At 33.5% G+C, this 19,280-nt stretch overlaps 1 protein-coding gene across 1 annotated transcript; it reads right to left on the minus strand.

The window, feature by feature from the left end:
• Positions 1 to 356: 356 nt before the first annotated feature.
• Positions 357 to 2,045, minus strand: LOC132051653 (protein EXORDIUM-like 3). The gene is made up of 2 exons (XM_059442814.1): positions 1,585 to 2,045; positions 357 to 986 (listed from the first exon to the last, which is right to left on the minus strand). The coding sequence occupies exons 1-2, from the start codon at positions 1,991 to 1,993 to the stop codon at positions 376 to 378; spliced, it is 1,020 nt and encodes a 339-aa protein (XP_059298797.1). The 5' UTR covers positions 1,994 to 2,045; the 3' UTR covers positions 357 to 375.
• Between the last annotated feature and the right edge of the window lie 17,235 nt (positions 2,046 to 19,280).

Here is a 19,280-nt window from a genome sequence, read left to right on the forward strand (position 1 = left end):
GGAGGGATGGGGTGGTGGGTGGGGGTGAGGTGGTGGGGTGTGTGGGGGTTGCGAGTGATTAGGGTTTGGGTGTTGGGGTTGGGTGGTGGAATAAACTTGTGAACTTGTTTTCCCTATTTTTATTAGGGAAGTCATTTTCCCAATTTTGAGAAAAATATTTTTCAAAATTTTCGATCAAACGAACATGAGAAAATCATAACGAACACACCCTTAATCATTAGTATTTCAACAAAGCTTTACTAAACTAATATAATAACATGCTAATACAGCTCAACATGAACCAAAAATCTCTTCAAGATAAGAAGGAAAAAAAAAAAAGCCAACAAATTCAAATATAAAATAGCCCCCACACATACTAACCAGCAAATGAAACATTTACTGATCAAGTGCATTAGGTCCCGTACAATAATTAACAACATGGTTCCATACCCACTGAACCAAAAACTTCCTCCTTATCCCATTCATATTGTACGTTGCACCATGTTCACCATTCAACATTTGACCCGTATACGACCCGCCCCCACCCGACCCGTATATCCCTTCACAAAGATCCGCTATCTCAACCGGGAAACTCGGGTCCTGACCGGCATACCATGCATTAACCAAAGGGTTAGTAGACAACTCTGCAATCTCGTGAGCTATCACACTTATCATACCATCAACTCCCACGTCGTTATTAGGCGATTTAGCAGCTTTGAAACCCGAACCCGACATGTATTCGGGTACAGAAAACGGGTATGCACAAACACTGGGGCATAGTTTTCCAGAGTTACCAACCCATGCATATGGTAATGTGTAACCAACAATAGAAGGGAATGTGAAGTAGTGAAAACCACAAACGTTTTGGCAAAAATCTTGAACATAAACATCATCAGATGTTAGTAACAAGTACACACCACTTTTGGAGTTTATGGGCAAAGGTCGAGTACTTGCTGAGACGGCAGCTTTTATCACGGACTGTATGGATAATCGGGTTAACGATTTACCTGTTAGATGGAAATAAAAAGGAGTCAATTGAGGGAGCTAATAATCACAAACCTTGATAAATCAGACAATTAAAAAAAAAGTATTAGTCCCTGATTTACTTTTATTTGTCACGTTTTGCTTTAAGAGAGTCAATTTGACTAAACTAAATACATCAATTCAATATTTTAAATTTAGATATTCAAGAACTATACGAAACTTTCTCCATCCAAAAAGATTATCTTAGTTCGAAATACGATGGTCAAACTAGTCAAACTAACTAATGTTCAGTATAAATTAAGACAATCTTCACTTTTTTTTAAATAAAATTTATATATTTAGAAATTATTTAAAAAGTATGTTAACAACTCAAAATATTTAAAAAAATTATGATCAAAAAAATATCATTCTAGTGTCCAAATAGTAACTAGGACAATAAAATGGGGACGGAGGAATATAAGCTCATGTTAATATGACGAAAAATAAATTTTAAAATATGGGTTAAAATTCAACCAGTTTGACTCTCGAAAGCGAAATATAAACAAATAAAAACGGCCAGAGGGAGGACAATATTAAAAGAAGCATAATACTTTGATATGATTTTGTGAAACCTAATATTACCATGGGAATAAAACCGGTCATTTTTTTCAGCTCCAATGAGTACATTACTAGAGATGTTAGCTCCGGTTTGGTCGGTATAACGCTGGACCGTTTTCCACCAACCGTTAACTGACGGCGGTTTGGAATCAACGGCTGAGATTGAGTTAATAAACTCACGGATAATTCTTTTCTGTGCTTTATCCCATTTACCATACCAAATGGGATAAACGGTGACATTTGCAGTTAAAACAGGGCCCATATGGTATTTTAACTGGATTAAATCCGATGAGCCTTCATATTTTTTGGATGGGCCGTACAATAAATTGGTGGTGTTGGGCTTTTGGTTGGGCCATGGACGAAACCCGTTAATAGGGGAAGCTAAGAAGAATAGGAAAATTCCGGCGAGATAGAAAGTTGCCGGAAAATTCATTGTTATGTGGAGTAGTAGGTAGTGTAATGAGAGTGAGAGTGGAGTAAAGGGGTGTATTTATGTGAATGAAGAATCACATAAGGAGTGAATAAGTACAAAAACTTTAAGTAGGGGTTTGGACATGGGATTTCATTTCATTAGATGAAATCAGCATTTGGACATGCGATTTCATTTCTGATTTCATCTCATCAATTTTAAATCATCCAAAAAGGTATCATTTGGAATTTGAAATCATAATTTCAAAAAATATAAATGTAAAATTTGACTCATACGTTTATATTTTGTAAAAAAAGACCCATAAGTTGGTAGATATATTTACCAATCATTTATATTAAATACTAATCTGCAAGTTGGTAAAATATAAAGAGTAGTTACATTAATATTCATGTTAAATTTTTCTTTTTATTGAACTAAAGTTTGATCAATTGATGTTGTATTTTTTAAAAAGGTCTTCTAGGAGCGTATTAATTTTGTTATGAACTATGATTTACTCATTTGGTAAGATTGTATAAGAATTGAGAAAATTTTGATGGTTTTCACAACTGGTGGGGTTTTTATGTTTATAAAAAAAAAGCTGCAACTTAAGAAATCCAAATTTTATGTCCAGACATGAGATGAAATCATGTCCAAACGGCTCCTAAATGGGGGGACTAATTTTTCGATTTTCGATATTCGTATTGGAGTCTGATTAAGACGGTGTTTGGATTAACTTATTTTAAGCATTTTTTGACTTTTAAGTTCTTTTCTATTGATTGTGGTATTTAGAAAAAGGAAAAAAAAAATTAAACACTTACTTTTAGATTGAAAAAGTACAAAAATAAGCTGACAGCTAAAAGTCGGGGGCTTATAAGCTATTTTTAAAAAGTTAATCCGAACATCCTCTAATTTGAATTTGCATAGTGTAAGGCCCGTTTTAAAGAGGAAACTCTCCCTAACAATTAAAAAAAATATATATTCAGAACTCGTATCTAAATCCTCTAATTAAAGTCGGAGATATTCTACCACCAAAGCATGTGGTGCAGCAGATGGGGTTGTTCCTACCTTAATTAGAAATCTCGGGTTCGAGCTCTGGGTATGAAAAAAATTCCTTGATAGGGAGCGCTTCCCCAGAATGGGGCCCGACACGACGCGAATCAGGATATAGTAGAGCTCCAATACTGGTACCAAATATCGGGTGGAAAGCCAAAAAAAAAAAAAGAGTCGGAGATATTCTATTCAACCCTCCGTCAGAGACAGAGCCAAGATTTGACGTTTATGATTTGGAATTTTAATTTTTTAAAGTTACTAAATTTTAAATTAATAATTTATATATGTCAATGAATTTTTTTAACAAAAAAATAAGCTTTGACCCAAAATTACTGAATTTTGCCGAACCCCACAGGCAGCCCACCGCTATTATTGTTTGTTCCAACTTGCTCTAGCTATAGGGTGATGATGGAAAAAAGGTCTTTTCTTAAAAATGTAGTTGGAGAAGTAGGGTAGGCCTAGGCCTAAGAAAGGGATGGGAGCCAGAATCAACGAGTGGTCCGGTGATGGTGGTAATTTGATCTGATTATGTCGGATGAGTAATTAAACTTTGGTTTGTACTGCCTTACATGCCTTTTAAGTTTTAACTTTCATTTTAGCGAGAAAACTTTTGGTTAAATGTCACTTATAACATTTAGTATGCATGAAAATATTTATCACCACCTCTATATTTCTTCTCTCTCAATTTATGTGACACCGTTTAACTTGACATAAATTAAAAAAAAAAAATAAGACTTTTTAAATTTGTTATCCAAAATAAGTTTTAAATAAATGTGTAGCACATAGAGAAAAAAAGTAATATATACAAATTTTGGGAATAAAGAGCGATGTGGTTTATTTCTTAAGCAGTACTCTGGATCTCCTTTTCGGCTTTAGGAGGCAGAGGCAACTGTAAGCACAATGTTTTGCATAATGTAATTTAGCTAGTCTTAATAGCTCATTTGCTTTTTCAGAAGAAATGTTTGAATTCCTTTAAAACTTTTAATTTTTCGTACTAGCTGTGGATATAGTTTAGACAAAATTGAAAATCAATTTGAAAATTCGAAAGTTTTATATTTCATAATTATTGCTACCCATTAGATTGAAGTTCATATATCGAATACTAAGAGCTCGTTTGGATAAGTGAAAAAGAAATTATGTTCGAAAATGCTTATAAGCGAAAAAAAAAAAAAAAAAAAAAAAAGTTGGGATAGCCCAACTTATTATTTTTTTGGGAATTTTACATAAATGACTACACTTTGGGGGTTTAAATTTTGCCTGTGTCGTGGTTTCAATATTTACATTTCGTATTTACCATTTGCACCGTATTCGAAAAATGGCTCGCCGTATTCATAAAACGGCTAGCGAAGATTCATGAATACAAATGAATAAAAAAATTTCAAAAATTCTTTTCAACGTATAAGTCATATGTATTCAACTCAACCGTATTCATGTCAAATGTATTCATCTATAGCTACTTTTACGTTGTATTTAAAACCGATTGTATACAAAAAAAAAAAAAAATCCTTCAAAATACACCCCAAAATACAATTTTGCACTAAAAAATTAATGAATACACTAAAAAAGCGAATACAAAGAATTAAATTTCACTATATTCATTTGTATACACTTCAAAATTCACCGTATTCAACAACAACTAACGAATACACTCAACAACAACTAATGAATACACTCAAAAAGCTAATACAAAAAATAAATTCAACGGATCCGGAGAAGATGATGACGGAAGAAAGAAGGGAAGGAGCGATGCATGGTGGTGATAGATCCGGAGGAAAATGAGGTGGTGTGTCTTAATTCGACCTTTTTTAATTGATACATAATGGCTCATTTTGCTCTTCTCCATGTTCTGGTAAGCTTCCCAACTTTTGTTTCTTTTCCTCCATCCTTATTTCTTGAGATCGATGTTCGTAAGCTTCCCCAACTCTCTCGTTTCTTTTTCCTCCATCCTTATTTCTTGAGATCGATAAGAAGGGAAGCGGAGCCGAGGATGGTGGTGACGTCGGCCATGGTGGTGGAGGTAAGGAGAGAGAAAATGGAAGAGAGAGCAGAAGGGACGTTAGAGAGAGAGAGAGAGAGACAGACAGAGAGAGAGTTGTAGACGTTAGAGAGAGATAGGAAGAGAGAGAGCCCCGTATTTTTACCTTAATAGCTAATAAGTGTCATTAACATACAACTTTTAGCTATGGAATGTAATTATTTTAAACTATAGCTACTATATATAAATATGTAATAGAGTTAGTTATGCTATGTAGAATTCCCTATTTTTTTTGGCTTATAAGCTGCTTTAGATAAGATAAGCTAAACGGGCCTAATTATTTTTTTGGGCTTATTTTAAGCACAAAATGACTTTAAGCTGACCAGCCAAACACTAAAAAATCTTTCAAAATAGCTTAAACAACTTATAAGCCAATCCAAACGGGCTCTAAGTCCAATACTTATTACATCAGTCAATATACTCTATTAGTTAATGAATGGTGCAAACTGAAATACATTCACTACAATCATGTACAATATTTCATTCTTATTTGGGCAAGTGTGGCACTGGATCGATTAGGAAGCATTTTAAAGTCTTAATTATTGTTTAAACCAAACTGAGTTTATAAGAACTAGATAGTGGTTGACTTGAACGTAAACTATTAGTAGTATGATCTATTTGGATATGGTTTTACTATATTACGGATTTTTTAATTTTCAAGATGACTGCTTTTTTATTTTTTATTTTTTATTTTTGATTATCATAATATATTCTACTTAGATATGATTTTATTATATTTGAACTTGTTAATTATCAAGCCTTAATGCTTCTGCTACTAGAATTTTTCTTAAAAATAGGTCAGTACTTGTACAATTTGGTAGACAAGTTAATTACTTTTCTTTTGATTTCTTTAATCATTTTATGGAGGTCCAATATGCTACGGAATGCAAGCCACGAAAATTAAGTTGTAGCAACCTTTATTTGTTTTTCTCAGTTTTTCATTTCTTTTTCTTTTTCTTTTTGTGACATGTTAAAATAGCAGAGAGCTATAGAAGTACAAATTCCTATCTTTTAAGAAAGAACATCAAATAATTTTTTTCTTTTACACACTTAAAAAATACAGAGTTTGTAGTGTAAGAAATAAAAAAAAAAAAAAAGCAGCATTCATAAAATAGAGATGGAGTTCCAAAAAATATAAAAAAAATATAAACGGTATCTTTGTAATTTTTCTCCAAAAAAAAAAAAAAAAAAGAAATCGATGGTAAACTTACACCTAAAGATCTCAAAATGATTTTTGCTAAAAAAAATATTTGGAAACATCACACTATGCAACTATGCAGAGAATGAATAGATAAAAATGTATGTGTAAACTACTTATATATAGTAATAATTCTTAATATTATAAAAATATTTCACGAATTAAATAAGATGTTTTATAATCGCGCGACCAAATTCCCCGGTTAGTTTATAAATGGTGCAAACTGAAATGCATTCACTGTAATCATATATTTCGTTCTCATTTGTGCAGGTGTGGCACTGGATCGATATGGAAGCATTTTAAATTCTTAATTATTATTTAAATCGCACTGGTTTATGATATATAGTGGTTGACTTGAACGTAAACTTTTAGTAGTATGATCTATTTGGATATGATTTTACTATATTTCAGATGACTACTTTTTAGTTTTTCTTCTTGATTATCAGAATACACTCAATTTGGATATGATTTTATTATATTTGAACTTGTTAATTATCTAGGCTTAAAACTTCTGCTGATAGAAAATTTCTTCATAATATTTTCATTACATATATGAATGTTTTATTTGGATGATTGTGTTGGGAATGAGAAATTATTAAGTTAATTTAATAATTGACATACCTATTTTATTTAGATATTCATTTTTGTAAAAAGAAGTAGTAGCCAACAAATAGGCTCAAAACCAAAAATTTAGAATAATAAAACTGATTAATCTGAAATAAAATTTTAAAAGCCTGATCATTCCAAACTTATTTAAATTGGATCTAATTGTAATTTTATAAATTCAAAAATAGAAAGTTCGAATCAAAATTTTAATATTCAATCCAACTACGAATCAAAATTTTAATATTCAATCCAACTATCCAAACGCTCCCTCTGCAGTACTGCTCCTAAGATAAATGACAAAATTGTTAATGGCAATAATGTCACTTTGTTTGTCTTTTGGAATTTTTCGTTCTTAAAGAGCTTCCATGTTCAAATTGATAACATCTACTAGAGTAATTATTGTACTCTTCCCTGTAAATGAGTCTGTTTTCACTCTGAGATGTGCTACCATATAACTCCAACTAATTATATTTTTACTATTTGGAGGAATGTGATGTGTTTAGAATCTAGCTTCAAAGGTCCCACTATAATAACCAAAATTCAATTATTCAGATTTGAGTTAGGCCTAGTAAAAACTCTGAACTATGTTTTAACCAGTGTAGGTCCCATTAGTGTTTCCCTAATTTTCTTACGTGTTTGGTCTTTGCAGAAGGAAAAAACTATTTACCATAATTTATTTTTAAACTTTTCATAACTGTTTGAACTTTTTTGGAAGAAATATCTTGAAATTTTAATAAATTGATGAGCATTCTCTCATTTAGAAACTTCTATAATGTAGTGAGATTCTTATTTAGGGAGAAAATATAAACCTCTTTAACAAATTCTCTCGATAAATTTGTATTTTCTTTTATAGGAGGGACTTGCTCATATCAAGGTCAACTGACCAAAACATGTTAAATAATTATTTTTTTGATATATTTCTATCTACTGTATTATTAATCGTCGTCCAAGATTAGTTTCGTTAACTTTTGCATGACATCAATTAATCCTAACAAGTCCTATTCCTAGCATGAGCGATAATGAAATTGCTTATTTAGTTGTGAAAAATGAATATCCAAGTAATAAAACTTTGATTCAGCCTCTTCTTAATTTGTTGATTCCTCCAAGCTTTTCGGGGAAAAAAAAAATCCCCAAGGTTAAGAATCTGTAACATACTGCGTACTCCTCTTAAATTTCTTTATTTTTGCATCTTTTGTACTCTGCATTTTTGCGTGCAACTTTTTCTTAATTTAAGGATGACATCTCCAGGACAAATATCATTTACAATTCACATTTTCCTTAATCGAGTCAGTTAGTTTTCGGTAATTATACGCGATAATAAGTTGATGTAATAAGTCTCTGTTTTCTCTCATGTCAAATGGAGTATGAAAATTTTACATATCCCCATAAGATCGTTTTCTTTCAATAATTTGTTTGTAATGTTAATTTAAAGATTTTTTTTTTTATGTATTCGGGATTTAAGTGCCCGCTTGGCCACGAATAGTTTTCTCTTTTTCGGAAAACTGTTTCAACACAGAATTGTTATGATTTTCCGGATTTCAACTTCAAGTCGGAATTTTCCAAAATTCAAAAAAGTCTAAAAAGTTATTTTCGCAATTTTCACTCCAAATCACTTGCAAAAATTCAAAAACAACTTCAATTTTCAAATTGAAAAAGCAAATACAATACTGTTTTTTTTTTTTTCAAATTTCACAATTTTTATATCCAAACGCCCACTAATATCCTATGCTCATATGGATCAAGATGATTAGTTAAATTTAGAATCTCAGAGAAGTCCTAAAAATATCTCATCTTGGCCACTCCGTACTCTACCAATTTCTCGGGTTCAGACTTCACTAAGCCAACAGTATCGAAAAGTAGATCAGAAATTGACATGATTTTCTCCTAGTACAACGTACTTTACCATGTTCATTCCACTACCTTAAGGAAACGTGCCCTGCCATTGGTAACTCATAGATACTGTAACTCAAAATACAATGTTAATGACAGGCTCTTTTTCTCAAGATGCAATGCTGTAAACTTGTCTACCTAATTGTACCAACAAAAAAAAAGATCTTCCACTACCATGAGAATGCATTTGACTTCTGATATTGCCCTCACTTGCCAATTTTGTACTATAGCACTGACCAAGAAATAATTAGCAGGGACCAACATGCAACTTCTAGAAAAGCATTATACATTTGACGTATCATGTAGTTGGAACTGTCAGTCATGGACTCATGGTGGTCCAACTCTAAACATATACTTCCAAGTTCCGTCCCTCTAAATTTTTGTTGTAGCGAGTTCATTTAAGAAAGAACATTTAAAAAAAAAAGAAAAAGTTATGGATAAAACAAATCATAAAAATTTGTGGCTATAATTAAATCATCTTGTTAAGAAAAAAATAGAATTTTACAATTAAATTATTTTAATTAAAAGTTGAAATGAAAATGTGTCGCATAAAACGGGACAAACTTGGGCAACTAAGTGTAGACATTATCGAAAATATTTGTATAAAACATACGGAACCGGCTCCTCTCCAGTGATTTTCTCTGCATTTCGTTCAGTAGCTACTTAGATTGTTAACACGTGTTTCATTAAAATTTTAATGATCAAGATCTGTTTAGTATTTACTCCGGTTTACATAGTCTCTCTTCTTCCCTTAATTACCTATGTTCAAAATCCAAGACTCTCATCAGCATCCTTCTTAGCATTCTTTTCTCAGTTTCTTAATTCCTTTCTCAGAAGAGAATTAAGGTTGGCAAGAACTATATCCAGGATTTACTTAAATTGATAGAAGTAAAAAAGGCAGAGATACGGAAAAAAAGAAGAAAAAAATCAACATGTAAAAAACATCTTTCGTTCTTAGTATTGGGGTAGCAAAATCAGACTCTTTTCTGTCCATACTATGAATCCAAGCACAGGTCTCATTGAATGAAGTTTTTACAAATTATAGTGAGCTCCAATATCCTTATGGACTGCCAACATTTTCAATTTTTCGAGTATTACATCTAGTCTCTTTTTTGTTTTGTCTTCTTTAATTTTGTTCTGTTCTTCTATGACTACCTGGTAAATACCAGTGAGAAAACAGTTCCGAAATTAAAAAATGGGTGGAACATTGAGTTGATTCACTTTTACTCATCAGATTCACCCACCAAATACTAAAAACTCATTTCAAAACAAGACGTGTAAGTTCAAATTCAACCTACAATCTTTATAAACGAAAAGCTCTTGCAAGGCTTAGTTGCAATTCTAAAAAGGACGGGAGAAGAGGACGATGAAATGGGTGTGAATTTGGGTTCTTGAAGAGGGAGCAAGTATGGGTTCTATGAGAGAGAAGTAACTTAACCACAGTTAATAAGATAAATCAAATCTTGGTCATTAAAATATTAATGGGATACGTGTCAAAAATCTAAATGCTGAACTGGATGAAATGGAGAGAATATTACTGGAGAGGAGCCAAGTCTAAAACGGAAATACAGTTTAACTTAAAAAGCTACAAATTCATATGAAAAATATACTATTAATTAGGTACTCTAATAGTTATAAATTTACTTGAAAAGCACAAAGTCTTCTAAAGAATAGGGTGAAAAGCAGGCCACTAGGTAGTTTGAGAGAAGAATATGAATGTGGTCGTTAATCACGGCGTGCATAGCGCCGGACTTAATGACTTTTATGATTTAGAGCGATTTGAACAGCACAACAGGACGCAAGAATGAAAAAGGGAGCTTTCAATATTGATGTGAATGATTAAAAAGGGCAGAAACAGTACTCTTTCTGTCCCAATTTATGTGATACTTTTCACTTTCTAAGATACAAACTACATGAACTTTGATCAATATTTTAATATGTGTTTTTTCACCAAATTGATATGAGAAAAGTTGCACTGTATATTACTCCCTCTGTTTCAATTTATGTGAACCTATTTTCTTTTTAATCGATCTTGCCAAAATGAATGACCTCTTTCCTAGTTTGGAAACAAATTCACTTTATGAATGATTTACAGCCACACAAATATTGAAAACTTATTTTGAACCATAAGTTTCAAAAGTCATCTCTCTTTCTTAAATGTCGTGCCCAGTCAAATGAGTTCACATAAATTGAAACAGAGGGAGTATTTTTCATGAAATTTTCACATATATAAAATTTAATATTAAAATATTGAATTAATCTTATCAAATTTAGCTTTAAAGTTTGGTCAAATTGACTCTCGAAAAATGAAAAGTGCCACATAATTTGAGATGGATGGAGTATAAGCAACCACAAAATAAAGAAGTAAAATAATGCTCTATGTTATGACCGGTGGCATTTGGCCCATGCTAAGCCCAGACCCAAAATTAAGATTAAAAGTTAATTTTTTTTATTTTTTTATTTTTTGTCTGCTTCTTTGTGACATTAAGCTATCGAAAGATTAGTTTAATATTTTCCCACTTTTTTTTTTTTTTTTTTTTTTGCGCGGATTGTCCTTCATTTGGGGTGGTCTTTAATTTTTGCCCTTCAAATTGGTGTTCTTTAAGTTTTGCCCATCACTTAATACCCCGAAGTTGTGGGTTCGAACCCCAGGTCAGTAAAAAAAAAACCGCAAGGCATAATTTTGGCAGAATTATGTCCATGCTTAGGCAGAATTTAGGCCTTAAAGATAGAATTTGTAAATTTCTGCTAGAATTGTGTGGGCAATTTGCCGGATTGCCCTTCGCTGGGGATGGTCTTTAATTTTTACGCCTTAAAATGGTGGTCTTTAAATTTTTGCCCTTCGGGGCGAGTAATTTACATGGCACGAGAATTTTACAGCCATGCAAATTGCACTGTGCGGCGTAATTTGCCTGGCGGTTGTGACGAGAATTTTGCAAAGTCTGTCTTGCGATTTTTTTTTTTTTTACTGAGCTGGGATTCGAACCCACAATCTTGGAGTGTTAGGCGAGAGGTAAAACTTAAAGACCACCAATTTGAAGGGCAAAAATTAAAGACCACCCCAAATGAAGGGCAATCTGCGCAAGAAAAAAAAAAAAAAAAAAAAAAAGGAATTGTGCCCATGTGCAAATTCTGCCTTTAAGGCCCATATTCTGCCTTAAGGGCAAAAGTTAAAGACCACCATTTTGAGGCGCAAAAAATTAAAGACGACCCCCAGCCAAGGGCAATCGTGCAAATTGCCCAATATTTTCTGCAAACTCTAGCACGGGCCCAAAACCAAGATTAAAAGTTAAATTTGTAATTATTATTTTTTTCCCGCTTTTTGTGACATTAAATTATTGAATGATTAGTTCGATATTTTCTGCAAACTCTTAAAAACTAAAGGCTTACCATATATTTAAATTGCATAAAAATATTTGAAAATTGAGCAAAAATTCTTTTTTTCCCTTACTCTAGACCTCTTTTTACCTTCAAACAAATACATGACATAAAGTCTCTTAATTTTTTAACCACAACATGAACCATAGCATTTTCTTCCCAAAAAAAAAAAAAAAAGTTTGGTTCTAGGGAGATCAATTAATATGCTATATTTATTCTCTTGTTGAGATTTTAATGAGGTCACTTATAAGCAAAGATAACTTTCAAATAAATAAAAATAAAATTTTATACTTTCAAATGTTTGTAGATGTTAATTCAATTAAATTATACAAAGTATATTGAAAAGACGAAGAAAACCAATTACTTTTCTTAATATAATTAGACTTTCCTTTTACTTTCTAAAAATTTGCATGATAAGAAAATGACCTTTTTTTTCCTTTTGTTAGTTTAAATGGCACCAGAACATTATTTTATAAAATGTATATTTTAATTATTTTCTCAAACACAAATGAAGATTCAATGCTTCATGTTTCATTTAATCATGTTTCCCTATGCTAACAAACACTGCCTAACATATTTTTCACCCGCATAAAAAAAATGATACTCAAAAAACATAAAAAGTTTACTCCTTTTTGTCAAAAGTTGTTTGACATTACAACTGCTGAAAAACTAAAAATTCTTTCATTAACTACATATTTTTCAAAGATATTTGCAATATTTATACTACTTCATCAAGTTCATATTATAATTTCTTTTTATTTAATTTTTAAGTGTAAATATGTATTAAGAAATATATTTATGAATTCGTACCAAAAATTGAACTGAATGACTGCTAGTACGCCTTGCATTTTTTTTTTTTTTTAGATGAATGCAATATAAACTACAACTTACATTGTTTGTTATGCATAGAAAATATAATTAAGTGAGCCTGCATCAAATTTTAAAAATAAAAAATTATAATATACCAAATAATATCTAAAAAAGAAAGTTAATTTTGTTAAGCACGAACGATATGGGTAATCAACATGCAAACCAACAAAACATGCCGATGGAAGGATTCAAATTTCAATATTGTTAGCAAATGATTAGATAAAAATAAATATTTTAGATAACAACATCTAATCCAAATGAAGACCAATTTTATCTATTAAATTTTCAAAGTTTCACACTGAACAATTAAAGAGATGTTAATTAGAGAAATTTCAATTTTTGGGTGCAATACATGTCTTAATTAAGGTAGCTGCAAATGTGGTGTATTCTTTGATTCAAATTATGTATAGCGACATGTTTTTTTTTTAATTGACATCAACACAATTCACAATTTCTTAAGCGTTTTAAGAGGACCTTAAAATTTTTATATTTACCAAAATTGGGTGCGACACCTTAAGTAATAAAGAAATAAAGTAGGATAAAAAATAAGTAAGAATAGTAAATAAATGAAAAGCGGGCCATTTCCTTTTATTTTTAAACCGGTCGAGCCCCGTCCATTAAGACTTGACCCGGCCAAATAACGAAGAACAATATACATATGGCCAAGCAAATAGACCTTTAGTCTTTTAGCTTCAGCGAACAAAGGTTCCATGGAAACCCTAGGTGCCGCCAAGAGGCGATTTGCCTCTCTCCTGCGTCACCACGCCATTTTTAGCAAAGTGGCAGGTGTACGATGCTTTTCTCTGTCCTTGCATAGCCAGATCAAGCAAATCATTAATGCTGCGTTCTCTTTCATTCAAAACTACAACCTAACAAGGTATTACTTTACTTTTCTTTCACTTTTCTGCAAATCAACAGTCGAACTAGTACGTTTTCTTAATGGTTTTGGTCTTGAGGCGATTTTGAATCATCAAACCTCATTGGTTCGATTGTAGCTGTGAGGATCCGTTGGGGTTAATTGAGATCTTGCCTTTTATTTGTTGTTTGCTCTTAATCTAAGCTGCATAATATTGGATTGTGAGGAACAAGTCTGAATTTTTAACTTGTCCCACATCGAGTTAAATTAGGGTCTCTAATTTTTGGGTTTCTGTAAATAGAACCCCCAATCCTTCACAAGACACACAGAAAATATCATCCATATTCACAAAAACACTTGAATTATCTAAGTTTTGGCACTTTGCTTTGAAACTTTAATTATTCGGGTTAAGTTTAAAATTTTAATTATTGTCTTTGATTTTGTGGCTGAGTTTAAGGCTTGATGAGCAAAGGAATCTCCAAGTTCTATTCTCGACAAAGGCTGCACTCAAAAGAGGCAATATTTCTCCTTTTTAGTTTATTTTATTTTAGCTTATGTGTGTTTATTATTATGTTAATTAGCCTCTTGAGCATGTTTAGTATTAGGTGTTCGTCCTGGTTTTAGTTTAAAGTAATGTTATGTTAGTTTGTAGTCATTGTATGGTTCTTTGATGTAGTTCAAATGTTGAGTGTAGCTGTAAATTAGTTAAATGTTTGTTATCAGCCTATTAAGTATGATTAGTCCAATAGTTTCATGTATGTTTCAAATTAGTCCTCATGTTTAGTGATACGCCTAAATTAAACCTTTAATATTAGAAGTAAATAGTGGTTGTCAAATATAGAACCTAACAAGGTTGGGTCGAATCCCACAGAGAATACAATGAAGAAATATACTTGTTAAGTGTATGTCACGACCCAATTCGGGGTCGCGCGGGCACCTACCCTTCCCAACTGGGTAGGCGAACCCTCTATTCAATTAACCAATCAATTAACAAGGGCGAGTCATTAACCTAATAGATACTTAGAAATAACAGCGGAACATCATAAAATATTTAATTAAACTCAAGATTCGATAAGATTACAACCATTTAATGATTACAGACTCGATTTGAGTTGTCGTGACCTGGTCTAGACTAATACAAGAGCAACTAATGATTTGGTATTACCACTACATTCTAAGACTCAACCTCTGTCCCGAAATGAAGTGGGAAGTGGCCTTCCAGATAGGCACCGCACATTTGCGCTTCGTATCACAATCAACTACCTGAAAAAATCTACACCCAAAAAGGGTATAGCAAGTGCAATATCAGTACAATCCACGCGTACTAAGGAAGTATCATAGGCCGACAATGGTTAGTAACATATATCAGTAAAAGAATTCACAGATAAACATGATAACAACCCAATCAAGTCATACGTCTATCTACCACACACTGTACATCAATACATTTAATCATTAATGTTATATCCCGCATTTTTGTGCAATCGAATAATTCGAGATAATCGCGGGAAGATGACAAGCAAGGCCACATTTTATTTTGTTTGGCATATTAGTTGCTCATGAAAAACTTAGAAGTCAAATTAATGAGGAAGGCCAAGGGCATAACGGGAAATTTGCAATACGACTCGTAAAAAAGGAAGAAAGACGAAGGGCAAATTTGGAAGTTGGAAAAATGTTTCATAAATTACAAGAATTTGCCAAGAATTTAAAGTGGGCTTGAACAATTTTTGGACAAAAATTAAAAAGGCCCAACCAGAAGCCATACTTGGGTCCAAGCCCACCTTGACTAAAAATTTGGTCAATAAATGGATGACCAAGTCATCCATGCTCCATAATTTTCTAGAAATTTCAAGGAGAACAAGAACAAAAAAAGAAGGAGAAAAATTCAAGGGCCTTTCGGCCAAGAGAGAATTTCCAAGGAAAATTTATAAAAATTCTCCAAAAATCATTTCCTACTAAGTAAAGGGTGCACAACAAAGTGGAGTTGTTGTTGGAACAAGAAAGGTTCAAAACCATTCAAGTTGCCAAGAGTTAGGCAAGTGAGAAGTTGAAGAAGAAAGGTAATTTCTAGTCTTGTTCTATGTGTTATACTTGGTTTATATGTGTTGTAGTATGCTAAAATGGATGAAAATTCATGAAGAAGAGGAAACCATGTAGTGGCCGTGACATGCAATACATGTATGTGTGTGTAGAAATTGTGTCCTAATTATCGTAATTAGTGTTTGGTTGTTATTGTTGTGAATGCTATGCTAAAGTGGGAAGTTGAGTGATGTTGGTGAAGTTGGCCGTGAGTGTGGCATGTGTGTGGCCGTGTAGTATAGTATAGTGTGGAGGAAAATGAGTTAACTTTATTTAGTGTTTTGGTTGTTGTGGTGTTGTGAACAACATGTAGCTAACGAATGCATAATAGTCTTATGAAGTTGTAAAGGTTGGAGACTTGTGATTGAAGTTTATGTAAATTGAGTATTATATTTTTACATGTATGGAAGACAATCTTGGAATGAGATTGTTAGAATATACATCATAAGGTTTGCTAGTGTGTTTATTGAAGTTGGAAGGCTTTGAAGAAAGTGGTAAATTGAGATTATGTGTCTTGAATGAAATATGTGAGCCGTTAATGTAGGTTGCATTATGTTAATAGTTTAGTAGGGTTTGAATTCCCGGATTGTGTTTGATGAGAATTTGACTAAATTGAATGTTGAGGATGGTATGTTTACGGAGGAAGTCTTTTGAAATTTCGGTAGCCAAATAGTTCTTTAAGATTCTAACTCTAGAAGCCTAATGAGAGTTTTGGTAAACATGACCAAATTGCGAATTTTGACGAGATTGCAACGTGAATTTGGAATAGCGAAAGGAGCGAAAAAGAGGTATGTAAGGCTTTACCTTCCTTTCTTGGCATGTCTTAGACGTAGTAGGGTTGGCCACGGGCCTCGGGGGCCCCTCCTCCTCGAAATCCAAGATTGAAATTGGCTACTATTCATTTGAAATTGACGTAGAAATTGCGTAAATTGTTGGAAAAACTTTCTAGACATTTAGAACTTACATAAATAAGAACTAGGTTACTCTAAGGTCCTCATAAGTGATGCCATGAATTATAAGATACGTAAATTTGATACGCCGCCTCAATTGGCCCGAGGTGGGCCCCTTTGTCCCAGATTTTCTTCGATGTTCTAAGTGATGTGTTGTGAAGTAGAATTTAAAAGAAACTTTTGGGTTATTATTCTAACTACTAGATAATAGTTGTTTTGATTAGTTTATCGATTCAGGACTTGTTTTCCTTTCTAAAAGTTTAAAAACGTTTTCTAAAAATATTTACTCTTTTCCAAATCAAAGCTTTACAATTTTTTTTTAAAATCTTTATAATTAAAATAACGACTATGATTCCATGATAGCGATGATAATATGAAGATAAGGGAATGTCTATGACATCGCATGACATGACAAAATATGATATATGTATAAGTATATGAAATGGGTACATGTAAGTAGGGTAAGTAAATGTATACACGACATGTATATGGATGCAAGCTATGTGTGTGAACCTGGGTTGGGGGGAAGGGATATATGGGGGAATGGGAAGGGAAATATGTTTCAGCACCACTTTGATCATTGGTTTATCATCCGGACGCGGGGTGCCGGACGCGGGATATATGGGCGGCGGTGTATATCGGCGCTATGTGGGTGAGCCGACATTATTCGGCGCTATGATATGACCTACCATGTCATGACCGGACATGCTACGATAAGATACGCTACGGTAAGTAATGCTATGACATGATATGCCATGATACGCACGACGGGACATGATATGACAACTATGCTATGCTATATATCTATGCTATGACATGACACACTATGATACGACATACTATGACGTGATATACTATGACGAGATAAGGTAAGATATACTACGATATGATACGAGATGATAATATATGACGGGGTATAAGTTCTATCTTTTCTATATTCGTACGGCTCCCATGACATTATTAATTCTACATTATATTATTGCTAGTGTTATCATCCATGCCTTACATATTCGGTACACTATTTGTGCGCGTCCACTGCTAACGTGGGACGCTGCGTTTCATCGTAAACGCGGATCGGCGGACGGAGTGGAGGCGGATCATAGGAGCTATACCGAGCGGTACTACGGCGCTCGGTTGTCCGGAGCCTCGCTCGTAGTACTATTTTGTGTATATGTATTCTCGGGCACGGCACACTCGGCCACTGTCTGTATATATATACTATGTCTAGAGGCTCGTGGCGGATATGTACGATTAAATATGTTCGTATTTTGGGATTGTTCGTCAACCATTTTGTATTATGTGATGAAGAGTTTACTATTTTATGTCTATACGCCTTGTTATTAATGCTAATGAAAAAAAAAAGAAAAAGAAAAAAAAAGAAGCACAACTTGTAAGGCCCGCCGGGTAACCAGAATATGATACGAGTCTAGGGAGTGCTCGGTACAAGTATCGGGTACTCGTCACGGCCCCTAGACGGGTCGTGACAATTAATTTCACCCCAATAATCACCAGCCAATCTCACATCAATCTCGCAACTCACATATCATTAAATCGTTTGTTTTAGGCTAGTAGTGAACTCATCATTAAGACACCCATTATTGTACATCACATAGAGACCAAACATATAACTAATCTTACGGATGTTCTATGGGATACTTCAATAAGTTCAATCAATAAATCCAGATCCAAGTACACGTCATTGCCTAAGTAAAGCATCTAATCCCAAATGTGCCAAATCTGAATATATCGAAGTCGAATCGACACTGCATGGTACAACACGTCTCGAAATCAAATCATATTGCAATGTAATGCAATAGTGTATGAATGCAAAGCAATGCAATAGTGTATGAATGCAATGCAATTCCATGCAAATGCTGTGTACATATGTACTCCGGACGGAAATATCGACGTCTCGCCCAGCACGACCCGGTGTGACTCGCGCCCAATCCGAGTGCCTGTCACGAATCTTTGCACGATGAACGAGATGGGACCACGGATTTGCCCGCGGGGGATTCTCGCCGCTACTACGGGGGACCGCGGGTCGTGCGCTATCAACGATTTCGGAACTAACATCGGATATCGGCCATGCAATCAACGATTTCGGAATTGATCATCGGATATAGGCCATCTCACGTCACTCAAGTGAAAGAATTTTATCAATGATCAACTTCACTCAATCAATGATTCCGGGATGAACATCAGCCATCTCACGTCACTCAAGTAAAAGAGTTTTATCAAGTATCAATTTCACTCAAACAACTATTCCGAGATGATCCTCGGATATCGGCCTTGCATTAGTGTATCATGAAAATGAGAGTGCGTACGATACATGGATCGACATCGATAATCATGCTCGATATCACAAGTCGAACAGGGGCCGCTACTGTCACAAATACCCG

Source organism: Lycium ferocissimum, chromosome 4 (genome assembly GCF_029784015.1).
Source record: "Lycium ferocissimum isolate CSIRO_LF1 chromosome 4, AGI_CSIRO_Lferr_CH_V1, whole genome shotgun sequence".
NCBI lineage: Eukaryota > Viridiplantae > Streptophyta > Magnoliopsida > Solanales > Solanaceae > Lycium > Lycium ferocissimum.